The sequence below is a fragment of the Sciurus vulgaris genome, assembly GCF_902686455.1.
Source record: "Sciurus vulgaris genome assembly, chromosome: 18".
Taxonomy (NCBI): Eukaryota; Metazoa; Chordata; class Mammalia; order Rodentia; family Sciuridae; genus Sciurus; species Sciurus vulgaris.
In genome coordinates, this window is record NC_136479.1 from 2,267,482 (window position 1) to 2,285,783 (window position 18,302).

Below are 18,302 nucleotides of genomic sequence, written 5' to 3' on the forward strand. Positions count from 1 at the left end.
TGTTTTGCCAAGAGGAGAAGCAGGAGCAGAGGCAGGAGCCAGGTGTGGGATAAACAGTTCCGTCCTCAGCCAGGACCACAGGGTTCAGGCTGGTTCAGCCTCGTCGCGGAACGTGCAGTGAGTCGGTGAGAAGGAATTCATAGGGACAAGGGGCTCTGCAACGATGCTGTGTGAGGCTGGGCCTGAGTTTCCAGAATGAGAAAAGCCCACGCTCTGGGCGCTGACATGGGTGGGCCCTTGCAATGCAGGGACACTCAGGAGAGGATGTCCCCCAGGAGGGGGCAGGGCTGGCGTCTGAGCAAGTGTGTCTAGAAGGTCCGTAGAATTTGGGTTTAAGTCCTATGACTCACCAGGTAAGTTACTTCAACTCTCTGAGCCTTGGCTTCCACATCTGTAAAAATTGGAAATTAAGGGCTGGGGAGATAGCTCAGTTGGTAGAGTGCTCGCCCTGCAAGCACAAGGCCCTGGGTTCAATCCCCAGCACTGCAAAAAAAAAAAAAAAAAAAAAAAAAAGAAAAAAGAAAAAAGAAAAAAAAAAAAGAAAAAATTGGAAATTAATAGAGTGTTTATGATGATCAAATTGCAAACAATTGTGCAAACGCCTTCCATCACGTGTGGTCCAAAATTGGTACATGATGAATGGTAGGGTGTTATTCCATCCATCCATCCATCCACCACCCATCCTTCCCTCTATCCATCCATCCATCCATCCATCCATGTGTTCATCCATCCATCCATCCATCCCTCCATCCATCCATCCCTCTATCCATCCACTCATCCACCCCATCCATTTATTTCTTTATTCCAGGAAAAAGATTCAAACCACAGGAGACTCCCCAGCACCAACACTCAAAACACGTCAGCAGAAACTGACTTCTGGGGGCAGGGGCAGTGCTTGGGACAGATTGTAACCACCTCCCATCACAGAGTTCCTCACTGTCTTCTAAACCTCCCTCGACATCCCGCCTTCTCAGCCCTTAGCCTCACACTTGACCTTCTGGAGATGCCAGGGCCTGGTTTCTTTTGTCCGCTCTTGAATCTTTCAGGTTGCCCTAGACAAGTTTTCCTTGTGGACTTCTCCTCTTGCCCCCAGAGCAGCTCTCTCCCTAAGCCACTCTCAATGGCTGGAGGCACTAGTTATCCACCTGAGATCCTCTCACAGGTCTCCAATGACTTTAAACACTGGGTGGAGACAGGTCAAGATGTCGACAGTGAGTATCTCTGGGTGATGGGACTTGTTTTTATATATACGCATATTGGGGATTGAACCCAAGGATGCTCTACCACAAAACTACATTCCAAGTCCTTTTTATTTTAATTTTTTTTTTTATTTTGAGACAGTCCTGGTCAGTTGCTTAGGGCCTCACTGAATTGCTGAGGCAGGTCTTGAACTTTCATTTCTCCTGCCTCAGCCTCCCGAGTCTGGGATTACAGGTGTGAGCCATTTATGACTTTTGTGATTAAAAAAAAAAGATATTTCAAAATGACATTTCAAAGAAACTTCTATTTCAATTTTGATTGCTTATCCTGTTTTCTGTCAAAATTTCTTATTTTGCCAACTTTTGAAATGTTTTTAGCCCGTTATTGAAGGAGACTTATGCAATTGAGTTAAAGGTGGTAGGGTTAGTTCCAAATTTGTCAAAAAATGAAGATCTTTCAGAGAAAACCCATCTTCTGCAACACAACTGCCTCTGGCCACACCCTCTTACCTTTCCTGAGCCCTGGTAGAGCTAGGCAGGGCTGGAAATGAGAGGGGTCCCTCCCGTCAACATTTACATGTGGCCATTAGACCCCACTTCACCTGACACGCCAAGATGGTGGCTAGAGGAAGGAGGAGCTTGCAATGAAAACATGAAGCAGCTGGGAGCAGTCACTCATGCCTGTAATCCCAGCAATCCCAGCGGCTTGGGAGGCTGAGGCAGTAGGATCCCAAGTTCAAAGCCAGCCTCAGCAAAATCGAGCTGGACAAAAACTGGGGTATGTACTTCACAGAGGAAGACATGGTAGACACCACACAGGGCAAGAAGCCCACATCGCTGGTTACCAGGGAGATTCCTGATACCAACTGTCAACCAGAGCAGAGCAACTGGAACAGCCTCTGCTGCTGGAGGGGGCGCCACCTGCACAGCCTCCTGGGACAGTCGTTTGACAGTCTGTTACAAATGCACTCTCAGCACCCCCTCCAGGATGTTCATCAGAAGGAAGGAACCGTGTGTCAACCCAAAGACACACTGATGTTCGTCAAAGCTTCAACGTGGGCTCAGAGCAGAGCACTCAGCGAGCGTGAGAGGCACATAAAAATAAATAAAATAGAGGTCCATCGACAACTGAAGGAATATTTTTTAAAAAAGCTTTATGATGAAAACCTTCAACAGCGCAAACCTGGCAAACAAATAAATCAACCGAGCTGTACGTAAAAAGAATAAACTACTGCACTGCAAATAACAGAGGAATGTCAAAAACCACGCAGAATGAGAGAAGCCAGACACAGGTGCAGTCCAGATCTTTTCACTTGTTTAAGACTTTAGAGAAAGCCAGACGGTGAGGATCAGAAGCAGATGTGGTCTAGAATGAGGGTCTGAGGGTGGGGGAGAATGAATGTCAGGAGAAACTTTGGGGGGTGATGCGACTTTGTATATATGTGTGGCTGGCCCTGAACTTGCGATTCTCCTGCCTCGACCTCCTGAGTCTCAGGAAGCAGATGTGCAGCCACCAGGCCTGGCTGACTTTCCATATTAATGGCACCAGTTACCCTGGTGTGCACCTTTGTCAAAATCCATTCAACTGCGCTGTCAGCACAGATGCACTTCTTTACGTGGAAATTATACTGCTCTGATCCTGTCTCTCTGGGTTATCCATGTCAATTCATATAATGTGAGAGGTTAGCAAATGTGACTCTTTGTTTTGTTTTTGTTTTTTGGTACCAGGGCACTTAACCACTGAGCCACATCCCCAGCCCTGTTTTGTGTTTTATTTAGAGATAGAGTTTCACTGAGTTGCTTAGGGTCTCGCTAAGTTGCTGAGGCTGGCTTTGAACTCAGGATCCTCCTGCCTCAGCCTCCAGAGCCGCTGGGATTACAGGCGTGCATCACTGTGTGCCTCCGTACCCAGCAGCAAATGTGTTCTTATCATGGTAAAATCTACATAAAATGCGACAGTACAGGGCGCTGCATGCTGAGTGCAGGACTTGGGCGATGGTGTGCTGGCAGGTGGCAGGCCTGTGTGCAGCCACAGTACTCCATGCCATCAGCTCACACTTAAAAACTGGTGCAAACTGCAAATTTTATATTATGCATGTTTTTTTCTTTTTACCTTTTGTGGTGCTGGGGGTTGAACCCTGGGCCTTGTGCATGGGAGGCAAGCACTCTACCGACTGAGCTACATCCTAGCCCCCTTGTGTATACTTTACCACAATAAAAACCAAGTATTTGCTAACCTTTCACAACTAGGAATTGATATGGGAAATGCCAGAGAGACTGGGGACGAGGATCTGGAAGGGAAGAAGCTCGGATAAAATACCCATGCCCCGTGTCTTCCATCCCATCTACTTGGGAGCTGGAGGTGTAAAAGAGTAGAGACACCCCCCCCCCCTTTCCGGAAAGAAAACGGTAGAGACTGTGATTAAAAACAGATACAAAATGGGTGTAAATAAAATCTTTTGAGTTGTGCTGACGGTGGTGAATACAAGGACACAAATACCCAAGATGAAATAATATGGCCATCAGTTAAGGACATTGGGACTATTTCTGCAATGCAACCCATCCCTCCGGAGGCCCCAGAAACCGCCAGTTTCAGATATGGGTTGTTTGACTCCCGTGCCCTGCTTCCGCCTGGCTGGCCCCACGATCACGCCAGGTGCAGCCCAAGATAGATAAACTAAAGCTTGCTGTTTGTATTCCTTGGGAAAAAGAGAAAAGAAAGACCCCTATTGTGAGCCTGCCAAGATTTTTTTGTGTATGATTTTTCACTTTAAAAACCAGCTTGCTGAGGTCACTACTACTGCCCTGCTTGGAGTGGGGGTCCTGGCCTGTCTATTTCCCACCACTCTGACACTTGACAGGGTTCTGTTGGAATTGAGGACTCGACCTTTGACACGGAGCTGTTGAACAACCATCCTCCCTCTTGGGGGTCATAGGCATGGCATCTACCCATATGCAGTTGCTTTTAATCAATATATCCTTAGATTCAGATTATAGAGAATACTGGGGAGATTTCATGGTGTTGGGACACAAAATAATGTACAATAAAGTTTAATATTAATACTTAGATGAAATCATAAATAAACAATTATGATTTGCTCAAATTTGTAAGGAGCCTGTGATTTCTTTAGTATACAAATTCTCTGAAAGTTATATATAGGTATATGAGAGTGTATTCCTCTGAGCTTTGTGGTGTTTGGTCTTCATTGCTTTCTTAGTGTTTATGATTAAGGATATTTTTCCCACTTAATAAAAAAGAAATAGGTTAATCACAAGTACAATTTGTATTCTTCCTATGTCTAGTTCTTTAAAGATCAAAATAGAGTTTTAGTCCACCATTGAGTACATGACATAGAATAAATATTAACTAGAGGCTGATTCCTCTATTCTCTGTTAGTAATAACAGAAACTTTCCACTGTTAATAACTAACATTAGAGCTCACGGAAAGGGTGATTTCTATAGAAACTTAATGACATATTCTTTCTGGGAAATTAAAACCAAACAGAGCAAGGTGCCCTCTATCTTGCTGGGAACTGGGTTGTTTTAACTATCATGCAGTAAGAACATGTTTCTTAAAAAAGATGATTAATTATACGCTTAAAGATTTTTACATAACATTTCTTTGTATTAACCATGAAATGATGTAATCAATACCAAAGAAAAAATATACAGAAAGATACTGTGAATAATAAAGATTGAGATTCGGCCTCAGAACAGTTGGTGTCTGTCTGCCGTTTCTCCCCGAGCTGACCTCCCATCCACCCAGGACCCCGACGGCGGCTGGGGCTGGACCCCGGCAGTCCTGACGAGTCAGTTTGTTTTCTTTTCTTTTTTTTCCCCCTTCCCCAAAGTAAACTTTTGTCCTACTTTAGTTTCTGGTGGTCTCACTATGTGTTGATAACTGGACCCCACAACAGAGGCAGGAGGGTCACAAGTTCGCAGCCATCCTGGACAATTCAAGGAGACCCTGTCTCAAAATAAGAAAGAAAGAAGAGAGACTGGGGATCCCCGGGGCAAGCTGCCCGTGGTACGGCACTTGCTTAACACAAGGAAGGCCCTGGGTTCAGCTCCCGTACTGGGAAACAGAAACAAAACACCTGCAGGCAAGGTTTCCTGCCTCAGGCTTGAGGAAGCCTGGATCAGAGGCCTTGGCCTGCTCTTCCCAGTGACCGGCCATCCCTGTGCCCACAGGGCCCTCTCCGCCTCCCCCTGCACTGCTGCAGTGTGCTGAGGGCCTAGGGGCTTAGCAGGCTGGCAGCCTCCTGTCCCTCCTGTCCTTCCCCAGATCCCCTCCTGAGCATTGAAGCCTCCCTCAGGAGGTTCGCCCAGGCTTTGGGTAGGAGGACAGGGATCCCCACCACTAGGCAACCTCCCAGGGCCCCAGGATTCCTTGGAAAGAAAGTTCCTGGGTTCCTGCAAGAATCCCTGCCAAGGGTGGAGCCCTCAAGGTTCCACATGAGAGGATGGATGAGGGACACCCGGGTATAAACAGGCTGAGGGGCTCAGACGGTGCAGTGTACATAAGAGGGGATGGGCCCCAGGTGGCCCTGGTAGGAGAGGCCAGAGAGGAAGAGGGGGCATGAGTTGAGCCACCTGGAGACTGAATCAGGAAGCAGGGATGGGAGGGGTCTTACAATATGGGACTTTTCCAGGACTGGCTGCAGACTTTGGGGAGCCTAGTGTGAAAGGGGGGCCCTTTGATGAAACCTTAGGAATTTTGGCACAGCAACACTCGAACTTTGAACACAGGGCCCTACTGAGCCACTGTGCAGTCACCTCCCGCAAGACACCAGCGCTGGAGGCTTCCGGCAACTCCCCCCAGAGCTTCGTTGAAGTGTTGCCCTTCCCGGGGTTCCAGGCCGAAAGGCCTGTGCCCAGCGCTGCTGGAGCCATGATGCTGTTCCCGAGCCTGGCTCTCCTCTCTGGTCCCGCCGGCAGCGCCCAGGGTGGGCGCTGTCCCGCCGGCTCGGGGTGCAGCCCTGGCCTCCCACGGTTTGACCTCAGGCACAGGGGAGCTGCAGCAGGTCTGAGACGCAGGGCTGGCCTCCAGGGCTCTTCTGTGCCACCTTGCTGCAACCTTTCTCCAGAGATGCAGGGCGGCGGCTCCTACTTCTCCCTCAGGGCGAAGAGCAGCGAGAGAACCAGGGCGTGCGGGGCTTCGTGGGAACCCTGGGCCTCATCAAGGGGTAAGGCTCTGGCTCCTGGGCCTCCGCGCCACACTCGCGCTTGCGCCCACACCCTGCTCTCGCTGGAGCCACTAGAGGGCGCGCTGTCCTCACGCACCAGACGGGGACGCTGCGGGCTTCCGGGGCCTGACCGCGCGCCCCTGCGAGGAGAAGGGCAGAAATGCCCAGGCGCGGGTGGACCGGGCGCACCCTCAGGGAGGCGGAGGAAAGCGCTTCGGGTTTCGAATTATGGGCTCCGAGGGCCCTTGCTCCCGGAGGTCTGGCGGCCTTAGGGCCGCTTGGTCGTGAGCACAGACTGCAAAGACCCCTTTGTCTTCGCCCGTGGAACCGCAGTTCTCCCCGATACCCTCCACTGGTCTTTCTTGATATCCAAGAAAGGCAGTGTCTCCCGACAGGCTGGAACTGGACTGTTCCCACCAGTCTGAGCCTCCCCAAGGGCCCTGGGTATCTTGGGTCACGGTCGCCAAGTTTAGTAAATGAAAGTGAGGTGTACCCAGCTCAGCTGAATTTCGGATAAAAGATAAATTGTCACTATTGTTAGGTACAGGGATTGAATCTAGTGGTGCTCTACTGCTGAGCTACATCCTCGGCCTATTTATATTTATTTGTTTGTTCTGGGGTCGAACCTAGCGCCTTGAGCATGACAGGCAAGTGCTTTACCAACTGAACTACATTCCCAGATCTTTTATTTTTATTTTAAAACAAGATCTCACTAAATTGCCCAGGCTGACCTGAACTTGTGACCCTCTTGCCTCAGCCTCCCAAATCGCGAGGATTGTGGGCATGTGCCACTAGGCCTTCTGAAAATTATTTTCTAGAGTACAGCATGGGGGATATACTTGTCCCCATAAAAATCCAATGACTGCACAGGGCTCAGTGGTGCACACTTATGATCCCAGCAACTCGGGTTGCCGAGGGAGGGAGATGGCAAGTTCGAGGCCCACCTGGGCAATTTAGAGACTGTCTCAAAACTAAGGGCTACAGACGTAGCTCAGTGGGAGAGCGCTCCTGGGTTCCATCCCCAGTTAACACACACACATCAAAAAAATTCACTATTTTCGATATGGTTATACTTTTAAAATGCAACGTTCGGGATAGGCTTACACTAAAAAAAAGTTCATTGTTTATCTGAAATTCAAATTGAACCGAAAGACCTGCATTTTATCTGCTTGGGATGTCTTAGCACTCCCCTATTCATATGCAACGAGACCATGCAAAGCCTGGTCCGATTTGCTGTCTCTGACCCTGAGAATAACCGGCCCAGCTTGGGTCAAGGTCCTCCTCCGGTCTACTCGGTCTAAGGGAGGGATCTCAAGGTGGCAGCTGCGGCCTGACTCTGGGTGGTTTGGGGAGGAGGCTCCCAGGAGGAGAAATTGTGAGCTGTGCAGACCCTGCAAAAGATGCAGCCTCAGGCTCAGGATGGGGCCGGCAGTAGGAGAGCTGACCCGCAAGGTCGCAGCTGGTCGATCCCGGCCCACAGGACGTGCAGGAATAGGCCCAGGCGCGAGGGCTCCAGGACCGCAGGAGAAGCACACCCACTTGGGGCCAGGATCTCGGGGGACCGGGGGGAGGGGTGTATCTCAAGAGGCGGAGGCCGGAACCAGCAGCCAGGGGAGGACAGACTGACCCTTGCCAAGCGGAGCGCGGCCGGCACCTGCCCGGAGCCCGAAGCGTGCGTTTTCAACGCGGGGAGGGCCCAGCCAGCAAGGGAAGAAACTGGCTGTCCCTGGGGGCTGCGGGGCTGACTCGGCCTCTCCCCAGCATCCTGCGGCCGCTCGGCGCGCTCGGGAGCCGGCGCCGCGCAGAGCCGGCGGCCGCGCGCTGGAGCTCCTGCTGCCGGCGGGCGAGCGCGTGACCGCCGTAGACCGCCGCGCACGGCCCGGGTCCGACACCTGCGCTGGATCACCAGCAGGAGGCGCCAGGTCACCTTCGCGCGCCCGGCGGGCCGGAAGTTCCGCGCCCACCCTCCGGCTCCCGGCCAGCAGCTCCTGTCCGCTAAAGGCCGGCACTGGCTCCTCTGCCGCTTGGGAATCGGCTCCAAATGGGGCTTTACCCCAGCGAAGCCGTCCACCCAGGGCCCACCGCGGTCTCCGAGGGGCCGAGCGCCCGCGTGGACAAGGGCTCCGGAGCGGGTTCTACGCCTCTACCCGGCGCCGCCTCCTGGTGCCCCTGTGCGCTCGCTCCGTGGGGCTGGGAGATCTGATGACCCCGGGCTGGAGGCAGCAAGGCCAGAGCGGCCCCGAATCCCCGGTTGCGTAGTTTCGCACCTGCGAGAGCCCGGGCGGCCCTGGTCACTAAGGGGAGTGGGCTCGTTTTGGCCCTACACCTGCGCACTAAGCCGTTTGCACCGGGACGGCCTCCAAGTCTACGCAGTCGGACCCGAGGTCCCCGAGAGCAAGCGCAGCACCCCAGCCAGAGCCGGTGTCGATGCAGGGCTTGGCACGCAGAGTGCCCTGAGTGTTGGCTGTGGGCACCATGACGGGATTCCCCGGAAGTCTCCAACGGGGTTGCCCGTGCCGCTTTGCGCTCGGCAACCGCTCCTTGAGAGGGCGTCATCGCCTTCGGCTGCGGGCTCCCTCCTTGAGTTCCCAGACACCTCGTCCTCTCCGCCTCTCCATCTTCCCTCACAAAGCAGAGGATGCCTTGGGGGAGCAGAGCTGTCACTCAAGTCCACTGCTCCATTCCTGACCATCCCTGTTGCCATACCAAGGCATTGGAAGACAGGTGCCACCTCCGTCCCCCGCAGCTGCGGCCCAAGAAAGGACAGAGAGTCTGGGTAGTACTGCAAACCAATTTCCCTTTTAGAAGCCGGTTGCAGGAAATAAATTAAGCGACAGAACTGACTGCCCAGCATGGTGGAACAGCTGGAAGGCGAGGTGGGAGGTCCCCAGCCAACCCCAGTGGCTTCTCCTCCCCCACACAGGAAAAAAGTGTGTGGGGGGGAGGATCCCCTGCAAAATCACTGCATCTACACTTGCCAGAATGTTCTTTTAAAAAAAAATTTTTTTTTAGTTGCAGATGGACTCAATGCCTTTGTTTATTTATGTGGTGCTGAGAATCAAACCCAGTGCCTCACACATGCTAGGCAAGCACTCTACCACTGGGCCACAACCCCAGCCCAAAGAATGTTGTCTTAAACGTAAATGCCTGCCCTAAGGGACGAACCCCATGACCCCGATGAGAGTCAATTTTTAGGTGCCTGTGATGACCACAACTGGTGTGTTAAATTCACAGATGTCATTGTGCGGCATGTCAGGTCACGTTCATACAGAGGGGATCACAAAACAGCCAATGGAGGGCAAGGCCAGTAAAGACACCCAACCCTGGTTCCTGGTTCCCTGAGGTTCCTGGGCTCTCCACAAGCATTTACAATTTCAGAAAGAAAAAGAAAAAAAAATGAAAGGAGAGAACAATATCAGCATGGATCTTATGCAGAGCGTTGAGGAGTTTGTGAAATCTTTGCCTTCATCCAGAATCCAGGTTCCAGACTGCAGCTGGGCCCTACCACTGCCACTTCGTGCTGTGTGAGCCAGGTCAACTTCCTCTGTGCCCCATGCCTCAGTTTCCTCGTTTTGCACACAGAGACCATGGAGAGTCTGTCTGTGGACTGCTGTGAGTAGGGTGTGCAGGCAGAGCCCTATCCTCAGCTTTCCCTGGCTCTCCTTGCCTTTGGCTGCATTGACTCCTGCGCCTGGGGCGCCCTCCTCCCTCTCCTTTAAGACTTCCCAGATGCTGCCTCCTCCAGGAAGTGGTCCCATGCCACCACCCACAAGTGCCTATCTATGCACAACTACCTGCTGGTGTCCCTATCGGTACAGATGCCACAACACGCTGCCACCGTCTGCCTCTGCCTCTGTCCCACTGGGGCAGCCAGTTCCTTAGCTGGACATGTCACTGGCCCTTTTTCAATTCCCCAATGTTCAGGGGAAGCAGGTGTGAACAAGACCTTTGCAAAAGCTTGCTTTGTGAACAAACGAAGGAATGAATGGCATCCCTGTCCCTACACACTCAGAGAAGCCTGCAGCTGGGCCTGGTCAGTGGAGGTCAGCTGGATAGGCCCATCCCTCATCTCCACTCACTGGGCTCCAGCCCTGGGGACTTTGGTTCCTCAAACCCAAGGACCGAGCCTGGACACACGGCTATTGCAGAAGCTTTATTGATTGGTAGATTCGAAATCCAGACTTGAGCCAGCGCAGCCCGACAGCCTCACTCAGGGTAGCCGTTTTTTTCTGCAGTTGAGTTCAGTGGTACAGAACCCCACTTGAGGGCAATGCCCTTGATGCCAATGAGACCACGCACGCCACAGATGCCCGTGAGCACATGGTCTTCTTCTTTGGGGAAGGCAGAGAACTCCCGGCCAGCCCTCTTCCCAAACGAGGCACAGCGGGCCCGGTTGGTGCACAGGATCAAGTGCTTGAGGTTGAGTAAGAAGGAGCCGTGGATCTCTGTGATGTACTCGTCCGGCCCCAGCTCTAATTCCTGAGACTGTCCACCTGGAACGCCCTGGGTATCATCCCAGGAGTCTCCAAGCTTCACCTGGAAACTGGGAGACAGACCAAGCTCTGAGCAGCCCCGCACTGCCCGGCTCCTCTGGCCCTGCTCCCTCCTGCGCTGTGCTTCCTGAGTGAGACCCTGGGCTTCAGCAGTCTCGGGGCCTGTGGTCTTGAGTTCCTTACCCAGCCTCCCCCGCTCAGTTTCCTCCTGTGTAAAGTGGGCAGAACTGCTGGGAAGGGTCACTGAGGGCATCGGAAGAGCTCAGGCAGGGTCCAGTCATCGTGACCCATGACCCTCAGGAGGAGCTGGCTGCTGTCATGTACCAGGCCTGGACTTCCTCGGTCCAAGTCACTCCTAGGAGCAGGTCACAGGCCTGAGGCGCAGTTCCTTCCAGGTGCATCAGGTGTTCACCTGCCCACCTGGCTGGGCTTATCCGAGTCCTTCGGCTCACTCTGGTGCTGTCTTAGGGCTTCCCTAGCTTGCCCCACCCACTGTCTGCTTTGCCATTGGTGGCTCTATGCCATTCTGTCTCCCACATCCCCAGTAACCCCTAAGTGCAAGGCAAAGATCCGCCCCAGGCCTCCAGCAGGGGCATCCAGTATTAGGGTCTCCTGCCTCTAACACTTGGGCCACTCATGTTCAGTCAGCAGCCTACTCTGACCCTCACCTCCTTTTCTCTTCAACCCTAGCACGATACACCTTCCCTTGGTTGTCCCATCAGGCCTTGGAACTGAGGGGCCATTTTTGGTTGAGTTGTTTGGGTTGAAAGGAAAGGGTAGGGAGAAGCACTGCCAGCCCTGTCTGAGCAACTCAGAAGGCAAGAGTGTGACCTACAAGTGGAGTCAAGAAGGGAGGCAGCAAGCAGGACAGGAGGTGCTAGGAAAAGGGATGGTGGGTAGGTGGCTCTGTGACTCAGGAATCCACGGGCTTGAAGAGCCGTTGGGAGCCAGGCAAGGATTCGGGGAGAAGAGGCCCTGCGTGGACCTTCTACCAGGTTCTTGACACCCGGGAGGGTTGGGACACCGAGGCAGGGCCCCACCACCCGGACCCCACTCACTTTAAAATTATGCCAAGGATATTCGTAGACACCCGGATCCCCTTGACGGCTTCTCCCTTGTGCTCAGAGGTACAGAAAAACGTGCCCTTGTTGGACCCATACATCTCTGCATGAATGAGGACCAAGATGGGAGAAAACCCACACCATCAGCTGGAGGCCACCTGTGCCCCAAATAGTGGACCCCACCCCACAGGCAGAGAGCATGGCCCTGGGAGCAGGTAGTCTGGGACAAGGGCTGGGAGGGTCTCTGGGCCTCTTGGGCAGAGGGAGGTGAGGTGGCCACCAGGGACGTGGGCTGGAGCGGGGCAGACCCACCAGACATTTGGTCTGCCCAGCAGGCTGGGCTCCCCAGCAGGGCGAGGGTCAGCAACAGCAGCATGGCTTCCAGTCAGCACCCAGGGTTCTGGGGAGGAGAGTGGAGACGCCTGATTCCCGGTGCGCCTTACTGGCCGGGAGAGCCTCCTGGAGCCTAGGTGCCCTTCCTCGCCCCTTATATGCTCCTGGTGCCTGTGGCCCCCGTCCAGAAGGAAGGAGCCAGGGGCCACCAGGGGGCCAGGAAGGAAGGAGCTGGGCAGTGGGGGCTCTTCCCAGGGGAATCCCCAGGGCCAGGCGGGAGGCTCCCGGATGTGCTGTGTTGGCTGTTTTGGCCCAGTAATCTGCACAAACAGAACTGGGGACAGTGACGGGCACTGGGGACAGTGACAGGCACTGTGCTCTTACTCTTGGGTTCTCTTCCATCAGCACTGGGATCGACCTGGACTTCAGGGGTTGGAGAGCCCTTCCCTGACCTGGCCAGGCAGGTTTTGACCCTGGGGGCTTGAGGACCTGGGGGCAGCAGGATAGGTGTCCTCAGAAGCTCTCTGGGGCCCAGACACCTGCCTGTCTAGAGCCGGGTTGAGGACCTCGTTCAGCCTGGGCAGGGCCCCAGGTCTGGCAGGTTTTCAGAGCCCAAGCCGAGCTCCTCCTGAGCCAGAGTGGACAGTCTTGCTCAACACTGTCCCTTTCTTGTCTCTGGGAAGGAAACAGTGGCTTCTCCTCTGTCAGGGTCTGGGTATAGTTGGATGGTGGCTTGAAGTTGAGGGCCTCAGAGGTCATGGGACAGAAGGACACCAAAGGGGGGGCTGTTGCTGTGGCGGGAGGCCAGGGGCCAGGGGAGGGGACTCTCCTGTGAGCACCCGGGCCCTGCCGTACTGGGTGATGCTGGTGCCTCTCTGGGGGTGGGCTCTGGGCAGCTTCTTGGTGCAACAGGCCACGCCCCTTTCCCATCTCTCCCTACCCGGCGCCCTCCGGGAGGGAGGCCAGCAGGGTGCACAGAGTGCCCTGTGTGAGTCACACTGTTCTGACTCCAGCCTGAAGCGGGAGACTTTCTGCCTCCAAGATTCTGAAGGCCTAGAGCCACCCCACTGGAGAGGAACCAGGGTTGGGGAAGAGGAGAAACTGCAGGGCCAGGGTGGCGGAGTGGAGATGGAGGCTGTCAGTGCCCAACCAGGGGCGAGAGCAACTCCAGGGAGCTCCATGTGTGCGGTTGGGGGCTTGGTGCCCTATGACGGCTGAAGGCAAGCTGTCCCCAGGGCTCCCACCTTTGGGACAGACACCGTGTGGTGATGGCCAGCACTGGGTACTGGAGCCTGGCTTGGGGGCAGATCCCACTCCCTGCTCACCAGGGCTGAGACGGTGTCATCTGTTACGTGTGGATTATTGTCTGCGTAGAACCTACTCTTGGGGTGGCTGTTAGGATCCAGAGTCTCCATCTAAAGGCTGGAATACCTAAGACTGCTCGCAGGTGCTGCGGGCAGGCGACCGGCTGATTCTCTGGGAAAAGCAGCAGGTTACCAAGGACAGCCTCTCCTAGCAATGACAGGGCGCAGACACAGTGGCGTCCACCACACCCCAACACTGCAGAGTGTGGGGAGGAGGGCCCATGTCCTTGCCACGCGGGCCTTTCCCCCAAGGGAACCCTGTGTGGGTGAGCATGTCTGGATGTCCCTGTGAGCTTCTAAGAGAAAGGGTGGGGCGGGAGTGGCCTGGAAGTCGCATAGACTCTTGGGAATGGGGACCCTGGTCTCATGGGATGGCAGGAGGGGAGGGGCTGCAGGACAGGCCGGGCTTCCCCAGGGCCTCCAGGACTCCCCGGGCCAGGCGCTACCTATGCCAGGGGTGGGCAAACCATGGCCCTCAGACCAAAACAGCCCACCACCCATTGCTGAGCTAAGAATGCTCTTCACACATTAAACCATCAGACGAATTTAAAAGAGCATGTTTTGTGACGTGGGAACATGCTGCCATCCACAGAGGACGCATCAGGCAGGAAGCTGCACCCAGTCATGCCACCTGCCCAGGGCTGCTTCCGCACACAGGCGGCACAGGGACCCTCTGCCCACGAAGCCCACGACTGTGCTACCCGGCCCCTCGCACACTGTCTGCCCACCCAGGAGGGCACCCGCTCCCCTCCCTGGAGCAACGCAGAGCCCTCTTGGTTTTGGCTAGACGGGTGGAGTCAGGTGACTACGCCAAACAGCCTTTAGAGCCACTGGTTCCAGCCCGGGCGGTGTCTGCCTGGGGAGGATTGGTGGATTCAGGTGCCTTCCGAGCCCCAGTCCTACCTGTCCTCCCAGTGACCCTCTGGCCTGCAGATGCAGTGGAGGCTGGGTCAGGGACAGGGTAGCAGGGCCCCCTGCCGAGGCTGTGGGCAGCTTTCGGGAGGTGGAGGTGGAGGTGGAGGAGCCGAGCCCTCAGCAGCAGAGCTCTTGGAGGCAGGGGCCTGGAGGCCACACAAAGGGGGCTGTGTTCTGTCCCAGCCTGAGGCACCTTTGCAGGTTTGCTGCCTGTTCCAATGCCTTCTGGAAGGATTTGGCACCCAGGAGAAGGGTCTGTCTGGGCCAGGACTCCAGGAAGCATCCCCCAGGGTAGTGGGAAATTGGAGGAAGAGGCAGTTGGCAGCTTGGCCAGAGGTGGACGGGACATGCCAACAGCACACACGAGGCACGTTTCCGCAGAGTGCACCAGTGTGGCCTCAGACCCACATGCCTGCCTGTGCTCGGCAGTGCAGGCCACACACCTGACCCTGGCTCTTATACGCAGGAGTAGGCACACACGTGTTGGCCCTGTGTGTGCACAGCAGGAAGGTCCGGATCCCGGATCAACCCCACGCTGCACCCTCCAGCCACCTAGGCCGAGTGCTGGCCCTGAGCCTGCTCTCACAGATGCTCAACACAGGCCCTTTGTCCCCTGGGATCAGGGCTCCCAGGAGGGGGATTTACTGAGCATTTATTCCATGTCCTGGGCACGCCCCAGTCTGCACTCTGCCAGGAAGCTGAACAATGAGGCCTTCTCCTCCCAGAGAGGTGGGCCCTGGCTGGGTGGCCTTGTGGGTCAGAAGTTGGATTAGGTCACACAGGCCTGGCCTCCCTGCCCTCCTGGCGTGGGGTTTGGGAAGACCCCTCTCAGCACAGCAGGCCAGAGACAATCCATCAGTGGCTCATTCAGAACTGCAGCCTGAGGGACAGGCTCCTCCTCTGCAGGACATCCCAGCCTCACTTGGAGGTGGGAGCCTCAGTCCCCACCTCTGGCCTTGGGACAGAGTGAACTTTCTGGGGCGAAGCGGGGAACTGGCTTCACCATGCAGCCTCAGCCCATCGCTGAGGCCTCAGACACCAGAAGAGGCTGCTGGGAAGGGGATGGGAACTCTCAGGGGTGAGGGCAGAGGCTGGCCTTCATGCATGGACTTCCCTTGAGTGGCTATCGCGGGGGAACGAGGCCCCCTCCCCAGAAGGCTTCGAGGCGTTGGGGAGCAGGAGGCGAGTCCACTCTAAGTCCCTGGGACCCTGCTGCTACATCTACTCGTGTTCACGTTGGGCACCTGCTGGGCATTTTATCTAACTTCTCCAGGAAAACTCAATACCTACTGGACAGCCAGGACATCCGGGCATGCATTTTACCTAATCTTTAATGTTATTAAAATCCCATTAGTACAGGTATTAAATTTTTTTTAAAAAAATTAAACTATATTCAAATGGGGAGGCAGGGCTGGCGGCTCCTACTTGGTGTCTTAACGAGCTCAAGCCGCCCCGAGGACTGCCATGGCTCAACAACAGCCGGTTATGCTTGGAGGCTGGAAGTCTAGGGTCAAGGTTCCTATGGATTGGGTTCTTGGTGATGGCTGCTTCCTGGCTGGTAGGCAGCTGCCTTCTCCCGTGTCCTCCCTGGCCTCTTAGCATGAGGGTCCTAACCCCATCCTGGAGCCCCGCCCTCATGACCTCACCAGCACCCCATCACCTCCAAGGCTCCACCCCCTCATAGTCACATTGGAAGACACAAATTGAGGGGACGTAGGCATTCAGCTCGGGGCTACCTCTGTACTGGGAGTTGAGGAGTCCCAGCCAGGTTGAGGGAGCAGGGGCTGAAGAAGAGGCGACCCCTGCAGCTGGGAGCGCCAAGCTCTGCATCTGCCTTTTCTCTCTGACAGGTTCCCCCAGGCCACCGTCCACCTGCACCCTGCTGGCCAATCAGTCCATTGAGCTGTGGCCAGGCTCAGACTCAGGAAAAGCACCTGGATTCTTCTCCAGGCCCCACCCTTCCGACGTCCCAGCAGCACGTGGCATTGGGTCTGTGACCCACTTCTTATTTCTGACACGTTTCCTCTGGCCAACTTCCACTCTAGTCCACTGTTCAGTGCCATCTAGAAGTCCCCAGACCCGACAGGGCCCTGGATCACCTCTTCTCTCTGGAATTGGCATGTGGCTCCAGACACCCCTGAGAACCTGCCTTCCAATCCACACCCAGCTCTCCTACCTGCTCCATCTTCCTCTTCTCCAGACAGGGACTCTCCTCCACTGCCCATGGATGGCACCCCAGGAGTCAGAGGGACAATGCAGCCTCCCTGCAGAAAACTGGCCAGTCCACCCACATCAGCTCAACTGCCCACTGATGATGCAGACCCACAGGGCAGAAGGACAGCAAGGTAGTGGACCCCTGCCCAGGATGAGGAATCAGAAGCCCTCTCCAGCCTTCCTCCCAGACACAGAGGTGAAAGGAACATGCACTTCAGGGGGGCATTTTCCATGAAGCGGGACTTGGGGAGGTGGCACCAGGAGGGAGGAATCTGGCCAGAGCATCTCCATCTTCTGGGCTCAGAGCATTTGGGCATCTTGCAAAACCCGCTCTGCTTGAATAGGCCAGAAACCCCCCAAGGCTGCCCTGGTGGACAGGTGCCCTGGCCACTGAGGAGGGCCTGCGGGGCGCAGACGAGGCAGATGCCTTCCCACTGCACCTGCCTCACCTGCTGCTGCTGCTTCAGCTGGTGAAGCTCTGACTGACAGCCTCAGCAGGGGTCAGCTCCTGCTCTGGAGAATCCCATGCCTCCGGACCTTGCTGTGCCTTGGGGATCAGGAGGAATGCCAGCCCTGCTGTCCTTGTCCTCAATGGGTGTGAGGTTACCCCCAATGATAACCTCCTTTTTGTACAATCTCTGTCCTCCCTGCCCTGGTTTCCCCACTTCTTCACATCCCAAGTAAACTACCTGCACCTAGTCCTGGTCTTAGGTTGGCTTTTGGGGGACCATGGTAGGATCAAAATCATCTGGCACTTGGGTGATGGGGCACACTATATGGGGGTCCTCAGTCGGGATGTTTGCTCTCTGGCACCCTACCCCAGTCTTCCCTGCCCCAGACATCCTGGGACTTCCCATAAGTCACCTTTATGACTGAACCTGCTGGAGAGGGTTTGGCTAGTTGGACAAGGTTTAGGAGTTTGGGACAAGTCCTGGGCTGGACTGGTCATGGGTGAACACAGACAGTTGTCCAGGAAGCCACTGGATCCCAAGAAAGCTCTGTAGAGCACAAATTCAGACATGCACTGTGTTTATTAGCAAATGAGTCAGGAGGGGACTGAAGCCTGGTCTGGCAGGCCGTCCCCACAGGACCCTGAGTGTATCAGCACTGTGGTGCTCACACGGGCCAACTGGACTCAGCCAGCTCCAGGAATTGCAGAGCCCAGAGTGTAGAGAGGAACAGCAGCAGCAGCGAGGCGTCTAGCCTGTGTGCACTGTGGGACATCAGTGTCCAGAGCCATCCGAAGTGCTGACTGACGTTGGTGTAGACTCCGGGCCGGTTGGGCCGACCACAGCCCACTCCCCAGCTCACAATTCCAATCTGATACCACAGCCCTTCCAGGTCGCAGACTAAGGGTCCTCCTGAGTCACCCTGGGGAGAAGCCTGGGTGAGCCCAGCCAGGGCGGGGTGTGTGGGGCCTGCAGAGGAGCTGGGGGAGCAGGGGTGGCTGTGGAGCTGGCAGGGGGGCTTGAGTCCTATTCCCTGCTCCCCGCAGGGACAGAGCCCCAGTTTCTGCATCTGCAAAGTGCAGTCTCT

The 18,302-nt window shown here is 55.2% G+C and overlaps 2 protein-coding genes across 3 annotated transcripts in view; both read right to left on the reverse strand.

Annotated features, from left to right (window-relative positions):
• Positions 1 to 10,538: 10,538 nt before the first annotated feature.
• Positions 10,539 to 12,432, reverse strand: ZG16B (zymogen granule protein 16B). The gene is made up of 3 exons (XM_079120020.1): positions 12,253 to 12,432; positions 11,938 to 12,043; positions 10,539 to 10,929 (listed from the first exon to the last, which is right to left on the reverse strand). The coding sequence occupies exons 1-3, from the start codon at positions 12,314 to 12,316 to the stop codon at positions 10,593 to 10,595; spliced, it is 507 nt and encodes a 168-aa protein (XP_078976146.1). The 5' UTR covers positions 12,317 to 12,432; the 3' UTR covers positions 10,539 to 10,592.
• A 5,046-nt stretch (positions 12,433 to 17,478) lies between these two features.
• Positions 17,479 to 18,302, reverse strand: part of LOC306649746 (serine protease 41-like) — a 12,283-nt gene continuing 11,459 nt past the window's right edge. The window contains exon 7 of one of the 2 annotated variants that reach the window (XM_079120993.1): positions 17,479 to 18,137. In XM_079120993.1, the coding sequence (XP_078977119.1) occupies positions 17,883 to 18,137 (255 nt within the window). In that variant the 3' untranslated portion in view covers positions 17,479 to 17,882. The remainder of the gene's footprint in view (positions 18,138 to 18,302) is intronic. The other variant, XM_079120992.1, reaches the window with a different exon arrangement.

Excerpts from the sequence above, each read along its gene's own strand:
- ZG16B (XM_079120020.1), bottom strand. The coding sequence starts at position 12,316 with ATGCTGCTGTTGCTGACCCTCGCCCTGCTGGGGAGCCCAGCCTGCTGG. Across the intron at positions 12,044-12,252 it reads CTGGGCAGACCAAATGTCTG|AGATGTATGGGTCCAACAAG; the intron begins GTGGGTCTGCCC and ends TCATTCATGCAG. Across the intron at positions 10,930-11,937 it reads ATCCTTGGCATAATTTTAAA|TTTCCAGGTGAAGCTTGGAG; the intron begins GTGAGTGGGGTC and ends TCTGTCTCCCAG.